At 41.7% G+C, this 23,151-nt stretch overlaps 1 protein-coding gene across 1 annotated transcript in view; it reads right to left on the bottom strand.

The window, feature by feature from the left end:
- The window catches only part of GLP2R (glucagon like peptide 2 receptor), a 132,807-nt gene that overhangs the window by 42,071 nt on the left and 67,585 nt on the right, over positions 1–23,151 (bottom strand). Inside the window, exons 8-9 of the mRNA XM_050919177.1 lie at positions 19,682–19,742; positions 5,255–5,324 (exon numbers count right to left, since the gene is read on the bottom strand). Of these exons, the coding sequence (XP_050775134.1) occupies positions 5,255–5,324; positions 19,682–19,742 (131 nt within the window). The remainder of the gene's footprint in view (positions 1–5,254; positions 5,325–19,681; positions 19,743–23,151) is intronic.

Here is a 23,151-nt window from a genome sequence, read left to right as displayed (position 1 = left end):
TCTGAGACAAAGGAATGGGTGCTCTGCTTAATCTGCACTTAAACAGTAAACAGAGTCATCAAGCATGAAGGGAAACAAAAGAATCTCCAACAGGCGAGGAAAAGTAGCAGGGAACATTGTTCCCTATAGACTCTTTGTGTTCTGAATCTCAGCTGGAAATGTTTTTCCAAGAGGAGAAGTGACTCTGTAAAAAGGAGGGGAAAACGCCTCATGACATCCTCCTTCTCTCCCTGCCCATCATTTTTACGGCACCAGAAGAGAAAAAGGAAGCATTCATTGAACTGGAGAATTGGTCTTGACCTCAGAAGTTTGGTCAATGAGACAGATGAAAGCATATGGTGAGAAACTTTGCTTGAATCTGATATATTTTGTTAGGCAGGCACCAGTAGCATTTTAACTTTATTTTCTCATAAACTTCTCTGACTTTTAAGCACATCCTAATAAGCACAGCTGGCTAGTAATAGATTGTCTAATTTGCCACACTGTGTGATCAGTTGGAAGGAAAGGTCAGCAGATTGGCTCTTAAGTGCAGCAGCGATTAAGCATCTGGTCAAAGCATTCACCTATAGCTGTGATAACTCCTTCACTTGCTTGTTCCAGCCCTAACCCTGCCTTGCCTCACTCTGATCTTTGGCTCTCACCCTTGGGTTTGGTGTCTGGCCTCTGATTTTGGGTCTGACCCTGCGTGCCAATTCCTGGCTATGAATATCTGCTCTGACCACTAGGCATGTCTCCTCTAACCACTAGGCATGACACCTGCTCTAGCCACTAGGCATGACCACCCATGTCCCAATCACTGACACCTACTCTCCAAATTGACTGGTAAAACTTTACAAGTATTTAATGATATGGATATTAGTGAGCCTATGAAACATGTCCAATTCAAGGAGTATGCATCAAAAAGGTTTCAAACTACTCCAGAGGCATATCGCTTCAAATTCAGAAACCTCAAAAAAGTTGATAAATTAGGTCATGGGGAATGTGTGCATAAAATGGTGGATTATTTAAGAAAATAGATAAAAAGTAAGGGGGCAGAATCTCATGACAAATTAGTAGATCTAATTGCTCTGGCGCAGTTCTTTGAGGTCACAGAATAGAATCATAGAACTATAGGGTTAGAAGGGACTGCAGAGGTCATCTGCTCTAACCCCCTGCCATGACCAAGGTTTGTTGTGTCTAAATCATCCAAGACAGATAGCTATCCAGCCTCTTTTTGGAAACCTCCAGTGAAGGAGCTTCCATGACCTCCCTAGGCATCTTTTCCATTATCCTACTGTTCTTAAAGTTAGGAAGTTTTTCCTGAGATTTCATCTATAACTGCTGTGCTGTAGTTTGAACCAATTGCCTCTTGTCCTGTCCTGTGCGGCAAGACAGAACAACTTTTTTCCATCTTTTTTTATGGCAGCTTTTTAAGTATTTGAATATGGCTATCAAGTACCCCCATGATGGAGTGTACAAACCCCACACTAAGCAACAAGGGGTTAAGGGATTATTTGGGGATCAGCCAGCCCCACTCTGCCACACCTGCAGCAAATGCTCCATCTGATGGAGGAATTAAAAAGTGGGGAATTAGCTCATTTGGGTGACAGAGTAGGAGGTGAGCAGGCCTATAGCCCACAGCTCCAGCAGAGCAGAGGGAAGACTAAGACTCTGTCATAGCTGCCTAAAGGGACCCTCCCTGAGGGAAGGGAGGACCCACCCTAGAGACAGGACCTCGGACATTGGTGACCCTCTCTTACTTATTGTGGTTTGGGTTTTCCCAACAGGGAAAAGCCTTGGACTAAGCTGATGCTAGGGGGGAGGAGTAGACAGAGGAAGAGGCCCAGGGAGGACAGCCTTAAGCAGCCTTAGTTGCCAGACTACTGGTAGCCCAAAGGGCCCTGGGTCGGAGCCCAGTGAAGTGAAAAGGCCTGGACTCCCTTCCCCACAAGCCACTTGGCAGTCAGGAGTTGCAGCTGTGACCACTAGACCATACTCCCCAAGTGAGGAATGTTTACACCCCCGCCTTTATCTCCTCTTTTCCAAACTAAACATACCCAATTCCTTCCATGTTTGCTCATATGGCTTGCATTCCATTCCTTTGATCATCTTTGTCATTCATCTATGGATCCTTTCAAGTTTCTCTACCTCCTTTCTATACATTGGTGACCAAAACTGGACACACTACCCCAGCTGAGGTCTAACCAGCACAGAGTAAAGTAGTACTATCACCTCCCTTGACTTTCATGCTATGCCTCTGTTAATACAACCCAATATTGTATTTATTTTTTTTTTGCAGCATTGCATTGCATTGTTGACTCATTGTCTTCTCTGAGGAAGTGAGAGCTGCTGTATTGGAGAAAACTCCAGAATCAGTGGAAGCAGTTGCAGAAGTAGCTGGCTTGTACATACAAGTGAGACTATTTAGGGAGCATAAGTCCTAAAGGGAAGGGCAAAAACCCGAGAGTTCCTGATTCTATCCTGGAAAAAAGGATGGAGGGGAAAGCAGTAAATCCACACCACCTCAGAACCAGTCTCTCCCTAATTACTGGATCCAATCCAAGAGGAAGGCCCAAAAAAGTGTTACTTATATGAGTCCCTTGAACACATGAAGAGGCAGTGCCCTAAGTAAGGGGATCCAAATTCACTCACTGATATGCGCAGGTTAATGCAGCAACCTTTAGGCAGAGATTTCAGTGGTGGCAGAAAGAGTTCTGGGTAGCTTTATCAGGCACGACAGAAAAGGAATTTATTAAAAAGGCCCAGGTACCCAGTAAACTGTGCCTAGTGTGGTGAGACACTGGTACTCAGATTTCCCTGGTCAGGAGAATGATATGGTTCCCAGGGGAGGAGGTAAAACCACTAGCTTCAGGACCATGTAAACCAGGGTGCCTCTGGCCTGCATCAAACCAGAGTGGGGAAGTCTAAGCGGTACTTTTCCAGTGGGAGCATTTAATTTACCAGCTGATGTGTTGGTTGGAAATGACATAGTATCATTGCCTAAAGCTGTTAACATTGTGACCTGTAGCTAAAGAGAATATGTCCCTGAGTTTACAGAGGTAAACCTCTGCCAAGGGAAAGGCAGATGATGGGGGAGGAGAAGCTTCTGCCCCCTTATTAGCAGAAAATAGCAATGTGCCTTAAAGGAAAGGGGAGAAGGAATCTTCCCCCACCAGTAACAGCTCTCCAGGCAAGCCAGAGCTGAACAGTTTGCTGCAGAGAAAAATGCAGTCCCCTCTCTAGATAGCATAAGGGAAATTGTTCACAGTAAGCCCCAGATACAGTGAACAGGGGAAGGTTCCTTATAGAAGAGTGTAGGCCGTGCCAGAAGGAAATTCAGGGGAACTCTGCAAACAATTTTGATTGTGCCCTCAAAATATTGTGTGGAGTTAATTTCATTAGCCTATGAGTGTGGTTTTGCACATCATTTGGGAACAGAGGACATATGAAATGTTAAAGAAAAAAATGTATGGGACCAATATTCAAAATCAGATAAAGGAATACTGCTGGACTTCTGACTCATGTCAGAAGCAGAGGAAAGTCCGCATGGCACTGCAAGACTCCCTTGCACCTCCGGTCAACAATCAAAGAAGAATTGTGGGGATGGCATGGATAGTATAGGACTGTTAACCCATCCAGCCCGAAGAGTAAAGAAATATTTATTAGTCATGGTGGATTTTCCCACCAAGTACCCAGAGGCACTGCCCTGTATAATGTAGAGGCCAAAGCAATGGCTATGTCACTGTTCTCTCCATTTAACAGAGTAGGTTTCCCAAGAGATTTTGTCATATCATGGGTCAAATTTCATATCTCATCTATTTAGTGAGTTATGGAAGCAATTAAAATCCACCCCATATCATCCAGGGATTAACAGTTCAATGGGACTCTAAAATCTATGTTAAAAATGTATGTCAACAGAAAGGAGAATGACAGATGTAATGTTACCCTTACTTGTTATTACCTATTTGCTTGTTGGGTAGAGCCTCAAGATGCCACAGGGTTTGCCCCATTTGACCTCGTGTATGGTAGAAAAATCAGAGGGCCACTAGATCTCATCAGAGACTCCTGGGAAGGTGGCACTGAGGCAGAGGGGGAACCAGTAGCAGCAAATGTTAGGTAAGATTTAAAGACTATGGTGGGAATGCTCACAAAAACTAAGTAGCTCTGAAAGAATGGTGTGGCCACAGTACTTGAGACTGATCATTTGATGTGGGAGATTTGGGGCTATTGTTACTCCTTGTAAAAATGTACAAAATGCAAAACTCATGGGAGGCTCCTTTTGAGGACATGGAAAAGGTTAATAATGCTACCTATGATATACAAAGGGCCTACAGCAAGGTTATTCCACAGACTGTGAATGTAAACAGATTTTAACTAGAAATGTGTCTGTGCTGTGTGTTAAGTGGAGTGGTTATCCTGAGTTAAAACTAATAAGCTGGTGTGTACTATTTCTTTGGAGACAGCAAAGCGGAGATTTCCGAGTCTTCAGTGGATCAGGGGGTGGGCAATTCAGAAGGAGACTTTGATGACTCAGGGGTTGATGTGTGCCTATTTCTAATCTATACAGAGACAGCAAGGCCTGTGGAGGTCTGGAAGGTAATGCTTGTGTATTGTTGTCATCACTGGAGGCTTTTAGGAACAAAGTAGAGAAACACCGGTCAGGGATGGTCTAGATTTACTTGGTCATTCCTCAGCACAGGGAGATGGAGTAGATGATCTCTCTAGGTTCTTTCCAGCCCTACATTTCTATGATTCTATAAGCCCAGGTCTAGGGGACAGGCCCATGGCGCAGGTGGAGTGTTGTGTTGCCTGTGAGCCTGCACTGCACATAAGGATTGGCTACAGCCCAAAGGGAAGGAGATGCCTTTTTTTGTGACTAAGGTACAGAAGGGGGTGTCTGTACAAAAGTGGGATGCTCTACTGAAATCAATTTGCCAGCACTACCCTAACATCTTGCTTCTGCAAAGTTAGTGATGAATTCATAGAAAGAAAAACCCTCACACCAAATAAACAATGAAAGAAAAAACAACTGATTTCACTGACTCTTCAAGTGCACATGTCCTGTTGGACATTAGTGTTTGTAGTACAAGTCCCCTCCTCCATTACTCTCACTCTATGTTGTAGATTCTTTGGGGCAGGGACTGTGTCTTTACATCAAGTGACCCTTGCACTTTGGTTCTCATTATCATCTGGGCCAGAATATAATTTCTTGGAAAGATGAAAATAGACAATCACATCTGTATAATATATAAATAAAAGATAAAATAATCCTTACTGTAATGGAAAATAACATTGGCCCTCGGATGATCCACCAGATTTCCATACGGTTATTTGTTCCCCAGCACCTAAGGATTAATTTAAAATATAATTATATTAGATTCCTAGAAACAATTTAATTTAGATTTTAAAAAATCACATTAAAATGTTAAAGGGTATTTGACAAGATTTTTTTTTATTTGCTATTCCTCAGAAACAATAGAATGAAACCAAAAGATGATAAGAACATAAGAAAGGCCATACTGGATCAGACCAAAGGTCCATCTACCCCAATATCCTGACTTTTGACAGTGGCCAATGCCAGGTGCCCCAGAGGGAATGAAGAGAACAGGCAATCATCAAGTGATCCATCCTCTGTCACCCATTCCCAGCTTCCCGCAAACAAAGGCTAGAGACATCATTCCCGCCCATCCTGGCTAATAGCCATTGATGGACCTATCCCCCATGAATTTATCTAGTTCTTTTTTGAACCATGTTACAGTCCTGGCCTTCACAACATCCTCTGGCAGAGTTCCACAGGTTGATTGTGCGTTGTATGGAAAAAAAGACTTTTGTTTGTTTTAAACCTGCTGCCTATTAATTTTATTTGGTGATCCCTAGTTCTTGTGTTATGAGAAGCTGTAAATAACACTTCCTTATTTACTTTCTCCACACCAGTCATGATTTTATAGACCTCTATCCTATCCCCCCTTAGTTGTCTTTTTTCCAAGCTGAAAAGTCCCAGTCTTATTAATTTCTCCTCATATGCCAGGTGTTTCATGCCCTTAATCATTTTTATTGCCCTTTTCTGAATCTTTTCCAATTCTAATATATCTTTTTTGAGACGAGGCGACCACATCTGCATGCAGTATTCAAGTTGTGGTCGTACCATGGATTTATACAGAGGCAATATGATATTTTCTCTCTTATTATCTACCCCTTTCTTAATGATTCCCAATATTCTGTTCACTTTTTTGACTGCCGCTGCACATTGAGTGGATGTTTTCAGAGAACTATCCACAATGACTCCAAGATCTTTCTTGAGTAGTAATAGCTAATTTAGACCGCATCATTTTATATGTATAGTTGAGATTATGTTTTCCAATGTGCATTACTTCACATTTATCAACATTGAATTTCATCTGCCATTTTGTTGCCCAGTCATCCAGTTTTGAGAGATCCTTTTGTAGCTCTTCATAGTCTGCCTAGGACTTAACTATCTTGAGTAGTTTTGTATCATCAGCAAATTTTGTCACCTCACTGTTTACCCCTTTTTCCAAATCATTTCTGAATATATTAAATAGGACAGACCCCTGGGGGACACCACTATTTACCTCTCTCTGTTCTGAAAACTAGCCATTTATTCCTGCCCTTTGTTTCCTATCCTTTAACTAGCTAGCAAACCTTCCCTTGTTGGGTTGAATTTTTGTCAGCCTTCAGTGTGAGGAAAGATATGGAATAAAAGCCTTTTCCTCCCTCCTGGAACTTCCTTGGTGTCCCTTTTCTTCAGAAGAGAACCCACTTCCTCCATGAGCAGTGTCACAGTAAAGGAGATCACTGAAGGATTATGGGAAGGGAGTTTGTAGGCAACACAGACTAGAACTGAATACTGCAACCATTCTCAATAACATCAGCTCCCTTCCCAAGTCAATGGTTTTCCACAACGTCACCAGGAAACAGAACAACCAGATGGTCTCCAAAGGGCAGGGAATTCGAAGGGGAAGAGAGGGAAGCAAAATGAAAGACTAGTGCTGTCAGGTCACTCCATCAAACCTGAGGTCTACCACTGATGACAATGGCTGACTTCCTGAGAAACTAGATCTCCGATGACCTCCCTTGTTATTTTGTTGCTTATTACGCTCTAGAAGAGACTAAGATTGAAGCTTCTAGTAATAAAAATAATCCAGGGCAGCTCAGGAATAAGGGATACTGGCAATGGTACCTGAAGGATGGAGGAAAGTTGGATCTCTCCTTTTGTGCACAGGAAGGTGGCAAAAGTCATAAGGACTGTATGGATCTTTTTTCCCTCAGTCTTTTCAGGACTTCTTGGTATTGGCAGTGAATATCACATCCCCATCAAACAGAAGATTTTTGGCCTTTGATTGTGCCTCCAGGGAGAGAGCCCGTGAACTGATGCCCATTGACAAAACTCTCACTGCTCTGTCATGAGTCAGAAAGATCATTGATCCACCCTGCTGATTGTCTTGGTCACAGATCCTTCCTGATCTCATCTACAGGTCTGGAATGGGAAACTTTTAGATCTCTTGCTTATTTCAGAGCCACTGAAACTATGGATTTGGAACAGCTGTGAGGAAAAAATATGGGCAAACCCAGTGGGGTATCTGATATAAAGTTTATCAAAAGTCCTTGACTAGTTGCAGTAGTCTCTCATTAACTGGGAGAAATATTTGCCTTCACTAGATTGCAGGAAGTGTATTGAATGACATGTCATAGACGCATCGACTTTAAGGCCAGAAGGGACTATCAGTCATCTAGTCTGACCTCCTGCATATCGCAGGCCATAGAACCTCATACTGTAATAGACCCATAGCCTCTTGCTGAGTTACTGAAATCTTCAAATCTTGATTTAAAGATTTCAAGTGACAGTAAATCCACCATTTACTCTAGTTCAAACCAGCAAGTGAACCATGGCCCATGCTGCAGAAGGCGGCGAATGCCCCCCGCTCAACCTCCAAGGGTCTCTTCCAGTCTGACCTGGGGGACAATTCCTTCCCAAATACAAATATGGTGATTAGTTAGACCTGGAGCATGCGGCTGAGACCCACCAGCCAGACACCTGGGAAAGAATTCTCCGTAATTGTTCAGATGGGGAGGGATCTGAGTTATCATCAGTTCCAGCCATAGAGGCAACAATTATACACAGTGGTTCCTGGAAATGTCTAAAGTTATTAGGAAGACACAGTACAGATACCAGGGCTATCCTCAGCTGAGGAGAAGGATGCTGAGGTGGCCTGGCAAGTGAGAGGGAATTCTGCATCATGATGTGACATAGGTGTTGTTGAGATGGCCTGGTACCTATGAGGGCACTCTGCATCATCTGCTGCTCTAAGATCATCTGGACTGAAAGCAGTTTCTCCATGATTGATCTAGGCAGAGACGGTTTTGGAGGAAAGGAGTGCTTGTCTGGAGGGGTCCTTGGCAGAGAGAGGAGTGAAGCTGAGTTGAGACAGCAATGTTGCTGGGAACACGTGGTAAGGAATTCATGTTGAACCAAATCTTGTTAAATGTAGCTACTAGAAAGTGTTTTATCTTTATTTCTCTGTGTATAGCTCCTTTTGAGCATCTTACTCCTAGTAATGAGAAAGAAGGAGTCTGACAAGAGAGCCATGTTGTGCAGGAATTAGAGAAGATCCTGAATGAAATTTCTGCAGTGAGATGACTTAGTACTGGAGCTTCAGTGGGAACTAGCAGAGAAGGAGGAATTATGGACTGAAGCTCTTCAGTTCTGAGAACTGTCCAGGTGGACCTTTGTGATTGAAAGCACCCCTGTATTCACACCACTTCAATAATCTTGGTACAAAATATGCCTTGTGAGGTGTCCTCTGAAAGAGAATAACTTGCTGGTCAATAATATCATGGTGAAATGTATGTAGCAACATCATATGTAAAGTTATGATGTTGTAAGCACATGTTCAAATCCACAAAATCCTGACTAGGCAAAAGTTGTTAAACAGGTCTATCCTAACCAAAGGAATGTGTGTTTATCTCAATTTACATATGAGTAGTAAACAGGGTCCTTGAGACAGCAAGAGGGGGAAATGGCAGGAGACAAGACAAATCCACATTTCAGCAAACACAGGGGAGAAGAGAGAGCATACAGCCACCTTCCACACCAAACTCCACATCACCTTCTTTACTGTTTGAATAAACTTTGCTTTGAGGGGTAATCCTCAGAAGAATCCACTTCAAAGGGTGACTAGGCTACAAAAACGAGGCACAAAAGCACCCGAGGGATCTCTCCCAATCCCATCCTATTTTTTTTTCACCTAAGATGACAAAGGAACCAGCCCATTGACTCTGGGTGTGATCCTGACCTGAGAATATGGTCAGCAATGTTGCTGGGAATATGTGGTAAGGAATTCATGTTGAAGCAAATCTAGCTTGTTAAGTTTAGCTGCTAGAAAGTGTTTTATTTTTATTTCTTTTGTAACCTTTCCTGACTTCAATGCCTTATATTGGTACTCACTTAAAATCTCTCTCTAGTTAAATAAACTTGTCTTATGTTTAATATAAAGTAATCCAGTGTTGTGTTTAAACTGGACTGTTTAATTCCATTTAAAGTAACAAATTGTTGAATATTGACCCCTTACAGGTCAATATCTGAACTGCCCAGGAGAGGGCTGGACAGTGCAGACCACATGAAAATCTGGGATTGGGTGTGTGTTGAGGCCACCTTGCAATAGTAGCCAACACTGGTGCAAACCAGAGTGTGACTGGAGTATTTTTGACAGGCTGCTGGGTCAGAGCTTCTGGGTCAGAGCTGTAGGTGTACACAAAAACTTCGGGTGCCACCTGTATGCTTGTAGGCTGTTTGTGAGTGACCCAAGTTGGGAGCTACAACAGCAAAGCACTGTTAGGCACCAGGTTATGGGCCAGGTGATGATACAACCTCTCATTGGTCTGGATTGCACCCTGAAATGTGACAGCCTCAAATTCCATCCTACAGGGCTGGTCTTAAGCATGGGCGAACAGGGTGAAAGCCCAGAGTGCCATTATAAATGGGACACCTATGGAACAGGGGTGCCCCTCCCACTGCTGCTCTGCGGGCATCTGCAGCCCCACAGCTCCTGTCTGCTGTGCAAAGGGGGACAGGGAGAGGAGGGGCCCTGATGCCAGGGTGTCCCCTTCCCCCCACCCATGTACTCCATCTCTGAAGAGTGGGGTGGGAGGGACAGGGCTCACCAAGATAGGGATGGAACTGCTGGTGGTGGCTACTGCTGTGTCTGAAGGAGCTTTCCTTCAGACTGGTGAGTGCTGTTTTCTTAAAAGGGTCAGTGCATGGTCTCTCACACACTCCCACAGCTCACACACTTTATCTCTTTTACACTCGCCTCCAACGCATACTTATGTAGTTGTTACTTGTAGGTACTTCCTGCAATGCACGTATATTCTCTGTAATTTTATTTTTTCAAAGTGCCTGTTTTAATTTTTTGACTGGTCTATGTATTTCATTATTTTATTTCTCTCTCATGCTTACATTTAATTCTTTGAGTAGTAATTTCTAAAATGCCTAACCTGTCCTGGCTGCAGTAATTATCATTATTACTTTCATTATCATATTGTGCTTTGTGATTCATTATATTTATAATTCATCCCTGGCTGGGGTTGGTCCTGCTTTGAGGGAGGTTGGACCAGATGACCTCCTGATATCTCTTCCAAACCTGATATTCTATGATTTAAAGTGGCATGATCAAATAATAGTATCTTTCTAGAATGTAACTTTAGCTTGTACTAACTTTAGCAGTGCCAATTTAAAAACATTAGCTAAACACATAAATTTAGATACTGGGCAGATGAAGGTTGCTTATTTTCAAATTGTATTTTTAGTTAGATCTGTAGAATAACTTAAAATTTGCATGAAAATAAATGCATTTCCAACTATGATACCAATAGCAATGATGGAGTCAAATGTTAGTGAGTCACGCACATGATTGTGATCGGTAAACATAAATGCCAAAATAATTAGAAAAATAAATTCCCTGTCCTAATAAAAGAGAAAACACCTTAATCACATATGTTAAAATTATGTTTTTAGTAAATAAACAAATGACTAAAATAGAGTAGATAATGGCAGTTACACAGAGTGTGTCCGCTAGAGAAAGTAAGATTTTAAGCAGATTTTATTTATTTTTATTTATCTCTACTAAAGATAGTGTACAAAGTATCAAACATGTGTTTCTGATATCTGTGTTAAAGCTCCAGAGTTGATACCTCAAGGCTTGGGATTGGGAATATCTTGCTGTATTATCTCCTGATTGTTCTTAATTTACATATAAACTTTAAACGTGGCTTTAACTGGAGTTTGTATACATTTTTTTTCTGTATCTTTATAACAATTAGAGGGCTCCTGTCAGCTAATTCCTAAGTTATTGGCAAAAAACTCTAGAGTTTTCAGGTGCCTAAGTCCCTGGAATAATGAGTAAAGTTTCCTCCCATCCCCCATAATCTGAAATGGCACCCCAGTGAATCAAGCATGGCTAGAGGGCTGCGGGAAGGCTTTGGACTCTGGCAAGATATAGCCCACATGTGATAGCGTGAAGCCTACCTTGAGTCACATGCTGAGCATCAGGTACCACAAGCCACAACAGCAGCACAGAAGGAAGGGTGGCAATACACCGTATATCATGCCACCCTTACTTCTACGCTACTGTTGGCAGTGGCATTGCCTTCAAGCGGGGCACCCGCCCAGCACCTGCCAGTATCAGGCAACCCTGCCAGTGCTTAATTTGTGCGGGGGCTGAGTTCTGGAATCTCTTTCAAAACAAATTAAACACTGGGAAAGGTAGCGGGGCCCAGAGCTGATGGAGGGGGAGGGGAAAGCCCAGGGAACCCACGGAGGCCAGGAGTGATGGTGCGGCGGGGCATCAAAATACAAGTTCGCCCATGGTGCCATTTTCCCTAAGTCTGGCCCTGCCATCCCAAATGGCTTTGAAAATAAAGTGGGCAGCTCCCAGACCTGATACTTTCCACATAGAACATCTCCCGTTCTACTGCAAGAAGGGCTCCCTCTTAGTATCCCTCTGAGGGAGGAAAATCATACTATTCAGCCCAGGTAGGGCAACGCTGACCAAAAGTACAGGGAACTCTATGGCCTCTGAGGAACTGAGCAGTACCTAGAGCACGGAGACTCTGGGAGCAAAGGTTCTGGCACTCACCCCATAATTCCCTTTTCTTTTTCTTTTTGGTAGGCTCGGGATCTGTGGCCTGTGCCTGCTAATTGGCCCATTTTCTTTTTCCCTGACTTTGAGGAATGAGGCAAGCAGGGCTGAAGTCTCCATGCAGGAGGTCTGCCTCACTGTATTAGAACAACCAGGACCAATATCTGAGGATAGAGAATCTCTCTGGAGTATTGGCATTACAGAAGGTCCTGCATTGGCAGAGGTCTCCTAAGCCTCTGGTACTGAAGGAATTGTTGGCACTGCAGTGGTGGTATTGAAAGTTCCTGGTTGTCCTGAAACCTCAGATGACACCAGTGATGGCTCCCACATTGGCTGCACTCTTGTGTCAGCAGATCCAGATGCTGACTGTCATTGTTCCAAACCTGAAACTCTCCTGGGAGCACTTGCAGTGTGCTGATACTTGCAACTGGAACTACAGGCTTCATGCAGAAGAGAGCTTAGCAGACACAGTTGGTCTCTTGAGTTCCCACATGGAATTGCAGCCACTATCACCCAGTTCTGAGGTCCACACATTGAGGCCTATCCTTCATTAAGAAGGCCTGCAGCCCTACTTGCTGGTGCTCATGGATCTGTGAGCTGAAAGCTCAACAAACTGAGCAAAGATCTGGGAATTGATCCTTCTCTGGGCATATCATGCATCTGGTATGGGCATCATATCCTGGAATAATAGAGGGCAGCTCTGGAACCCTGACTTCTTAAAGACAAGATTGACCATAACTCACCAAGCTGGACCAGCTTGACTCCAGAGTGCACAGCAATATGCCAAATCTGACCTGAACTCTAAAAGTGCAGAAAAACTAAAAACTATTATTAAAAACTACTCAAAACAATTAGGGCTGTCAAGCAATTAAAAACATTAATCATGATTAATGGTGTGATTAAAATACTTAATCACGCCGTTAAACAATAATAGAATATCATTTATTTAAATATTTCCTAAATTTTCAAATATATTGATTTCAATTGCAACACAGAATACAAAATGGACAGTGCTTACTGTATGTATATGGAAAATATAGTTTACAAATATTTGTACTGTAAAAAACAAAAGAAATAGTAAGGAGTTCGGTGGCACCTTGAAGGCTAACACATTTATTTGGGCATAAGCTTTCATTCATAAAAAACTTCAGATGCATGGAGTGAAGAAGTGAGGTTTTTTACCCACGAAAGCTTATGCCCAAATAAATCTGTTAGTCTTTAAGGTGCCAACGGGCTCCTTGTTGTTTTTGTGGCTACAGACTAACATGGCTACCCCCTGATAAAAGAAATAATATTTTTAATCCCCCCATTACAAGTACTGTAGTGCAATCTCTTTATCATGAAAGTTGAACTTACAAATGTAGAATTATGTAAAAAAACTGCATTCAAAAATAAAACAATGTAAAACTTTTGAGCCTACAAGTCCACTCAGTCCTTCTCCTTGTTCAGCCAATTGTTTAGACAAACAAATTAGTTTACATTTGCAGGAGATAATGCTGCCCACTTCTTGTTTATAATGTCTCCTGAAAGTGAAAACAGGTATTTGCATGGCACTGTTGTAGCCAGCGTTCTAAGATATTTACGTGCCAGATGAGTTACAGCTTTCATTTGTCACTTCATGATTCAACCACCATTTCAGAGGACGAGTCCATGCTGATGATAGGTTCTGGTCGATAATAATCAAAACAGTGTGAACCAATGCATGTTCATTTTCATCCTCTGAGTCAGATGCCACCAGCAGAAGACTTCTGAAAGCATGCTCCACATCTCATCCCTCTCAGATTTTAGAATGCATGTCAGATTCTTAAACCTTGTTTTGAGTGCTGTATCTATCTTTAGAAATCTCATACTGGTACCTTCTTTGCATTTTGTCAAATCTGCAGTGAAAGTGTTCTTAAATGAACAACACGTGCTGGCTCATCATCTGAGACTGCTATAACATGAAATATATGGCAGAATGTGGGTAAAATAGAGCAGGACACATACAATTCTCTTCCCAGGAGTTCAGTCACAAATTTAACATACTTTTTCTTAACAAGAGTCATCAGCATGGAAGCATGTCCTCTGGAATGGTGGCCGAAGCATGAAGGGGCATACGAACGTTTAGCATATCTGGCATGTAAATACCTTGCAATGTTGGCTACAAAAATGCCATGTGAATGCTTGTTCTCACTTTCAGGTGACATTGTAAATAAGAAGAGGGCAGAATTATCTCCCACAAATGTAAACAAACTGTGTCTTAGTGGCTGACTGAACAAGAAGTAGGACTGAGTGCACTTGTAGGCTTTTAAGTTTTACATTGTTTTGCTTTTGATTGCAGTTATGTAACAAAAAAACCCCTCCATTTGTAAGTTGCATTTTCACGATAAAAAGATTGCATTACAGTGCTTGTATGAGGTGAATTGAAAAATGCTATTTCTTTTATCATCTTACAGTGCAAATACTTGTAATAATAAATAATATAAAGTAAGCGGTGTACACTTTGTATATTGTGTTATAATTGAATTCAATATATTTAAAAATGTAGAAAACATCCAAAATATTTAATAAATTTCAATTGGTAGTCTGTTTTTTAACAGTGCGATTAGAACTGAGATTAATCGCGATTAATTTTTGTGAGTTAATCGCGTGAGTTAACTGTGATTAATCAACAGCCCTAAAATCAACTTAACTAGAAATATAAGTAACTATTTTAAAGACAGGCTAATGTCTGGCTAGAATCAGACCCTGGGCCCAGGTAGAAAGTTTCATCGAACTGCTGCTAACCACTGACACAAAGGAACTGTCTGAAAGCCACACCTCCTTTACAAAATGCCCAAAGACACTGAACATCTGCTCCTGGAAGGCAGCACTTGAGCAGATCCCAAAGAGCACAACTTTGCTAGATGCTTTCCAAGTTCATGGCTCTGTGAACACTTTATTCCAAGAACGAGAACATGCATAGTCCACCTCAAAGATGAACACTGGAAGGAGGAGAGTCTTGTAGGTGATAAAAAATTTACTTCAGCACCTGCAGATTTGCCCTTGTCAGTGTTAAACTGGAGGAATTCTTCATTCTAGTCTCTGAAATTGTGCTTGGTGAATGGTGCAATAGGGGAAATTAACTCAATAACCTTTGACCTGTTCTGCACTCCACATCCAAGTATCACATTCAAAACTGGGAAATGGTGGACTGAAGTATGATCCTCAGAACAGGGACTTCGTCTTCCAGCTGGCTGGTGAGATGAAGCCAGCACAGAGACTAAGGGAATTTGCCAGCAGAGGAAGGCAGGAAGGTAGGGCTTGTCCCTTTTAATCCTTAATTGCAGGTACTTTACAAGGAAGAACTCACAATGGGAGAAAAATGGTGTGTTGCCAACACCACTGCTTGCTCTTCCTCTGCCTGTACCTGTGGGGACCCCTTCCAGACAGGCACCCTGGCCTAGGAAGCTTTCATCCAGGCAAGTCTTGATTTGCTAGGAATGCTGCCTTCAAAACATTTTCAACAAATGTTTTTGTTTGAAAAATGTTGCCCAGCTGCAAATTTAAAAAAAAAACTTAAGGAAACTGTCAGCCAAAAAGCTTTGTATATCTGGAGGTAAAGCATATCCAGAGAGAAATAATAGATCATATGCCAAAATAGACAAAAACTAAACAAAACTGGAAAATCACTTAAAATATTAATAGAAAGAAGATTTCATAAGCAATTATACAGAAAAGCATACTGCCCAGAATGGAGACCATAATCTATGAAAATTCTTTCAAAAAGTTTTTTAAAATACTCATTTTGAAGGAAAAATCTAAGAATTTATGTTTTACACTGTCATAATAATTAATATTATGTAAGAATTATTTCTGGGATTCTCAAAATAACCTAATGGAGTTAGGTTCCTAACTTGTAACTGATTCTAATGAGTTCCTAAGTTGCTTAGAATGTTTGAAAATTTTACTCGTACTCCACAAATTCATAAACAGAAGGATAACATGCTAAAACCCATCACTCATCAGTGTTCATGAACAAACCTTGCAGCTTGGAGGTTGGACTAGATGACCTCCTGAGGTCCCTTCCAACCTTGATATTCTATGATTCTAGGAACTCATATATCTCAGTAATCTCATCCACAAATGTGACTTAAACTATAACCATGATGCTGATAATATACAAGTGTACCTTTCCCACTAGAACTAATGTCTCTCCAACCAAGCAAACCATCTCCTGTGAGTGCCCACTTGCTATCTGAAACTCAACATGGCCAAAATGGAACTGCTGATCTTTGCCTGCAGACCCACTCCTTTCCCTACTTTCTCTATCATGATGGACAACACCACGACCCTTCCTTTCATTTATGCCCATCATTTTGGCACTCTCTTTCACTCTTTTGACCCATTCAACTAGCCATGTCTAAATTTTGATGCCTCTTCCTGGACAACATCTCCAGGATCCAGTCTTCCTTCTCTGCCCGCATAGACAAAACTCTTGATCATCTCTCATCTTGACAACTGCAAGCTCCATCTCCCTGTCCTTGATGTTATGAAGTTGGGAAATGCCCACAGCCAGCCTTTCAGTAGGGACAAAGGAGCACCCATCACCAGCCAGATGGGCGCTGATGACCTATCAAGAAAGAATCCACTATCCCAGAGGCTTCTTAAAGAAGGCACATATGCAATGGAAACTGCTTGACCAATGTCTGACCCCCATGTACACAGCAAGGATCTTTCTAGCAGCTGAAAGAAGTTATAAAAATGGAGATGATAACATCATCTCTTGGCCTCTCTCTTTCCCACCCATCGCCATCTCAACACCTGGAAGAACATGTGGAAGGAAAAGACTTTGAATGAGGGACTTTGGTTCCAGGCTGGAAAGGGGTCTAGTCTGTATATTGAGGAACTGTAAGCTGACTGTTACATCTGTTAGGGTGAGAATTTTGCTTAGTCTGTTTAAGTTAGAATTTAGACTGCTTATTTCTTTTATTTCTTAGGTAACCAACTCTGATCTCTATGCTTGCTGCTTATAATCACTTAAAATCTATCTTTCTGTAGTTAGTGAATCTGTTTTATATTTTACCTAAACCAGTGTGGTTTTGGTTGAAGTGCTTGGGAAATCCCAGCTCAGATTACAAAGGCTGGTGTATGTCCGCTTCACACTGGGGGAGTGGTGAACTACATAATGAACTTGCATGGCCCAAGGGAGCCTTGAGCAATGTAAGATGGTACAGTTCTGGGGTGCAAGACTGGGAAGATGGGAGGAACCGTCTGGAGCCTCTCCATTGAAGGTTCATGAGTGGCTGGGAGATTATTCATGTAACTCACTTGGGTGTGTCCCTCCCTGCAGATGTCTGTGTAAGTGCAGTGCCTGTCAGAGGCTTGTGGCTTAATATTAGCATCATAGTGTGAGAGGCATAGCCCTCCAAGTGGCACCCCATGGACCCCTCATAATGCTATATCTCAAACTGAAGTTATGGACTTCATGGAGGAGTCACTGGCTGGAATTCTCTGGCCCATGTTATGCAGAAAATCAGACTACATGATCATAATGATGCCTTCTGGCCTTAAATCTATGAATCTATGAAAATACATTCCAAGTGCTCCTGCTAAGATCATCTTCCTGGTCCATCATTCGGATTATGTCATAAGAACACAGAATTGGACAGGACTTCCTGGGTCATCGAGTCCAGTCCCCACCTATCAAAGGCAACCATGTCACTCTCTTGTCTTTAAATTCTCCCACTTGCTCCCCTCTTTCACAACAAACACAAGTCCTTCACAATTTAGACCTCTCCTCCTATCTTTTATGATGCCTTCTTACAAAGTTGACTCTTGCCTTCCTCCACCAATGATCCCAGGCTCCATCATCTCATTCTCTAATAATCCTTCCTGTGACTTTTTAAAGGCTGCCCCTTACACATGGGAAAAGCTCTCAGTCACAACCTATAAACCTTGTCATCCTTTGCATCCTTGCTCAAAACTCACCTCTGCTGTAGTGCATACAGGAAAGTTAAACTGGATAATGGTTAGGCAAGTGGGAAGCTGTGATCACTGCTCCTGACTGGCTAAGAATTACACATTGTACTTGTTAGTGTCTCTGTTATCCCCAACCAACTTGCTTGCTTGTCTCAAGAACCTGTTTCTTGTCTTCTAGACTTTTGGGAGATATGGACACTCATTTGCCATCTGTTTAGACAGCTCCCAGCCCAATGGCGCCATAACCAAGAGTGGCTCTTGTTGCTGCTGCAGTATAAGTTAAATCATAGCAATAATAATATTCCGGACAAAGTTGTCCATGTACTGTAAATACACTCTGCTATTGTGTATAGAAGCCTCATAAACACTGGAAGTGATATGATAGAAATTGAAGGAAAAGAGCAAAGGCTAGTGTGGCAAGTGCTTTCTTTCACTTTAATATTACAGCTGTAATTGTCTGCAATATAATTAAAACCTCGATGAAGGGAAGATTGGAGTTTGGTAATACTATGTTCACTATACAAACATATTGATTAAAAAAAATAGAGATGATGTTAGCCACAGCCTGTGAACGTCTTATTCTCTCAGAAAAATTACTGCATTTAAAGGTAACAAATCTTTAAAAGCAGAGAAAGGATAATTAAAGCCCTTATTTGTATGAATAATAAATAACGTAAAAACTGGCTTTGGGAAAATAAATAAGGATTGAAGAAATGAAGATTGTAAGATGGTGTCACTACAAGGACAGAGGTTAAGGTTGTTTTGGTGGAGCATTTGCTTATGAAAGTGATGGATTGCGCACGTGTGTAGAAATGGTCTGGGTGAAGATTGCGCTTTCTATAAACTGTTGAATCATTGCTGTGTCTGACATTATTGCAGATTTTTTCATTTCCAAATGCTTGGCTTGTGGTTGTTACGCATAAACAAACTTAACCATTGCAAAATGTGGTGTTTTGGTCTTTTACCATGAAAGCTTGGTTGTGATTCTATAGTTAAGGTTTAGTTCAGTATTGCCATTAAAGCAGACATGTATGAAGTACATGGCATATTCCGCCCAAAATTACAGCACTTACTCTTTGAGTCCAGAATAAATTTTCTGACAATTTACAAGTCAGTCCATGAAATAGTTTTTGAGTTAAAATTAATTTTAGAAATGGATCTTTTAATAAATGTAACACCTTCCTCCAGAACATTTTTGTCCTGAATGATTTTAACAAGGGGATAATGCAGACCCTTCATACTTCGCATATAATTGACATCTCATGGTTTGACTACTTTTGAAGAATTTTCTTGAGGACTAGTGATCCTATATGTCATTCTTTATATTGGAACTTTTTCAAAATGGCAGCCCTCTCCCACTGTTTTCAATAAGACTCAAACCAAATACTGCTCTCAGGGAAGATAGGGTCCCCATTCTTCAAGATGGTCTGCGCCTCCCACTGTTCCCAATGGGATAAACTTCCCATAAGAGATGATATTGGTGACTTGGGCTGTTAGAGGTGTCCAGGAAAAGTAGCATGTCTGCGCATACTAAATTATAAACAACCCAAAAACCCATTAAAACAAACAAATCAATCTTATAAGATCATCTTTATATAGTAACTTACCCTGTGTCTTCAAGTTTTGATCTGGCTATTCCCCAGGGGGCCACAAACAGAACTGGAATAACTGTTGGAAAGAAAAAGGGCAAATTAGAACCAGGTTTGTAAAATGTTCAGTACAAAACACAGACATGTTACAGCTGTGCCTGATAATCCTACATATAATGATTTTCATTCTTTTCAGGATCATTGTGACCCCTAGAAATCCCCAGTGCCAACTGACAGAGTTCATTACGCTGTGTCAGCAACGCTTGTTATGTCTGACAAGATTACTATACCTAACAAACTATTTTCATAATATTCATCCATACAAAGTGTTTTGTGAGGTATCAAATGAAAGATGGTGACACACTAGTCATTAAGATCATTGTGAAATATATGTACTGACACTATATAAGGAGTTATGTATACCTACTGAAAATATGTTTTAAAATCTGTAACAAGGCAGAGTTGACAAACAGGAATTCTGATAGATAAAGCATGTCTTTGATATAAATGAAGGATTGAAAGTCAGTACAATGGAAGTTGCATCAGCATACAGAACCAATGGGGGATGCAAAATCAACAGGGAAGGCTACACTAAAGAACAAACAGCTGGGGTTCACTTCAAAGGGCTATAGCTGCAGGACAAGCAAGAGATTCTGTGATCCATTCATGGAAGAACCTCATGGAAAGGTATGGGATGTTCATGACAGCTTTGATCCTAGTTTTGATTGAAAAGCAGCAGCTCTGTCAAAGACTAAATCTTTGGGAGAAAATCTACTTTATTAAATAGGAAAGGTAACCATTAAGAAATGTAGCTCTAGAACTGTGTTTTATGTTTGGTTTATATGTATAAACATTTCAGTTTCAATTTATTATCCTTATTCACTATCTTTTTAAACTTAACCTCTGATAATAAATTTATGACTATTTCACTAGAAATATATAACTGTGCAGTATTGTTACAAAGGACCTGATCGTGAGTTGTACCAGTTGAGCTGTGCGCACAATGTCTCATCAGGCACAGCTTACCTGGTAATTTCTGTGAGTGTCCAGTGACAAAGGCTGGAAACTACAGGGAGCGCTCTGAGGACTAGGGGGTTGCTATGGGTCTATCACAAGCTCGCACAGAGCGGGTGAGGTCTGCAGAGACCTGGAAGTCAGTGCTTGAGTGTGGCCAGAAGCTTTTAGTTTCAGGGAGCTGAGCTACAGCAGGCAAGACAAGATTGCTTCACAATAAGAGCAGGTAGTGGCAAAATACTTCACAACTCTGTGCAGGCTCAGAGAGCGTTACAATCATCTCAGGAAATTACACAGTGAGATTCCCTCTATTCAGCACTGGTGAGGCCATATCTCATGTATTGCATCCAGTTTTGGGCCCCCCACTACAGAAAGGATGTGGACAAATTAAAGAGAGTTCAGTAGAGGGCAACAAAAATGATTAGGGGGCTGGGGCACATGACTTATGAGGAAAGGCTAAGGGAACTGGGCTTGTTTAATCTGCAGAAGAGAAGAATGAGGGGGGATTTGATGGCAGCCTTCAGCTACGTGAATGGGGGTTCCAAAGAGAATGAAGCTAGGCTGTTCTCAGTGGTGGCAGATGACAGAACAATTAGCAATGGTCTCAAGTTGCACTGGGAGAGGTCTAGATTGTTAAATTAGGAAAAACTATTTCTCTAGGAGGGTGGTGAAGCACTGGAATGGGTTACCAAGGGAGGTGGTGGAATCTCCATCCTTAAAGGTTTTTAGACCTGGCTTGAGAATGCCCTGGCTGGAATGATTTATTTGGGGTTGGTCCTCCTTTGAGCAGGGAGTTGGACTAGATGACCTCCTGAGGTCTCTTCCAACCTTAATCTTTTATGATTCAATTTTCTTGTGTCTTTTGTTTGTTACATAACAAAGACAATATGAAGACACCTCACAGACACAACTGAGTCTCTAAATATACACAAACATGCCAGGCCTAGCTAAATACACACTGCTGCTCTGAGTGGGTTCTAGAAGCTTCAGCCACAGAACACAGTGAGTGCCACTAGTAGCCTCACAAATTATTTAAAGGAAAACTACCTTGTTCCTGGGTAGGTAATTATAACACCTCTGTAGTTTTGACCTATTCTTCAGTGGAGCTATTCTGGAATCATTTTCTTGTAGCTATCTCCTAGCAATCTGTGTTGCTCTCTCTGATAGTCCAATCCCTTTTGGGTGGTGGGGGCTGAAAGGAATATGCTTGAAATGTATCCCAAAAGCACACAATTCTGAACTGTCAAACTGTAGCCACATTATCAGTGACTGTTTCATCCCATTGTCCAAATGAAAAAGACACTCTTTACATTTTCTATGTCTTGATCACTTGTGAATCTAGTGAGAAGTAGATTTTTTTTACTAATATAGAAAAATTATCGATGGGTCCCAGATTGGTATGATCCTTTGCTTCATACAGCACTAGTGTTATTAATATCCAAGGCCTTCTGGAAGATGCTATAGATTTGAGATGTTCTTTGAGTTGTGTCTTTGTCATTATTTTGCATGGCTTGCATAGTTCCAAACTGTTTTTTTGGTCCTGCCTGATGCCAGGTGTAGTAATCAATATCAAGAAAACAGCTGTCATGTCATGAGGTACCTACAATCCACCTAAAATCTATATCAAAAATGAAGCTCTAGACAATGTGGATCACTTCTGCTATCTCGGTTCAATTCTTACCAGCTCATTTAACCTTGATAGGGAACTTCATAATGGAATTGAGAAAGCTTCTGTTACCTTTGGCAAACTTACCTCACGTGTTTGGAATAACAAATTGCTAACCCTGAACACAAAGTTGTCTGTTTATCAGGCTTGTGTCCTTAGTACCCTCCTTTATGTTTGTGAAAGCTGTGTTACGTACTACAAGCAGGAGTGGGGATTGAACAGTTTCCATCTCCACTGTCTTAGAAAAGTCCTTCAGTTACTTGGGACCAAAGAAGCACCAATAACAAGATCCTTGAGAGAACGGGAAGGATCCTTGAGAGACAGCCTACTGTCTGTGCAGACTACACTGGACATTCACAGGCTTTGCTGGCTGGGACATGTGGAGCGCATTCCTCAAGATCCTCTGCCAAAGGCTGTGCTCTATGGTCAACTTAAGAACTGCCCGCAACGCAGAGGAATGCCAAAGCTCCAATACAGCAACAAGGTCAAGAAAGGTCTCAAGAAACTCAGCATTCCCACTGACAACTGGAAGAAGCCTGCCCACAACTGCTCAGTCTGGAGAAGCTGGGTCAAGTCTGGTGCAGTCATCACAGAGAACCATCAGAGAGCCCAGGCGGAGGTCTACAGGCAAGCCAGGAAGCAGAGTGTGCTCCAAACTCCATTTGGCGAGTGGACCTGTAGCCACTCTGTGAAAGTGTGCTGCTCGAGCATCAGCCTCTTTTCCCATACCACTGCTAAGCACCAATGATGGACTGACTTTGTCAAATCTCCTTTCATCTGTCAAGATGTTGGACAGCCATCATAGGCC

This window comes from Gopherus flavomarginatus, chromosome 12 (assembly GCF_025201925.1).
Source record: "Gopherus flavomarginatus isolate rGopFla2 chromosome 12, rGopFla2.mat.asm, whole genome shotgun sequence".
Lineage (NCBI taxonomy): Eukaryota > Metazoa > Chordata > Testudines > Testudinidae > Gopherus > Gopherus flavomarginatus.
This window is presented reverse-complemented; position numbering and strand designations above follow the sequence as displayed.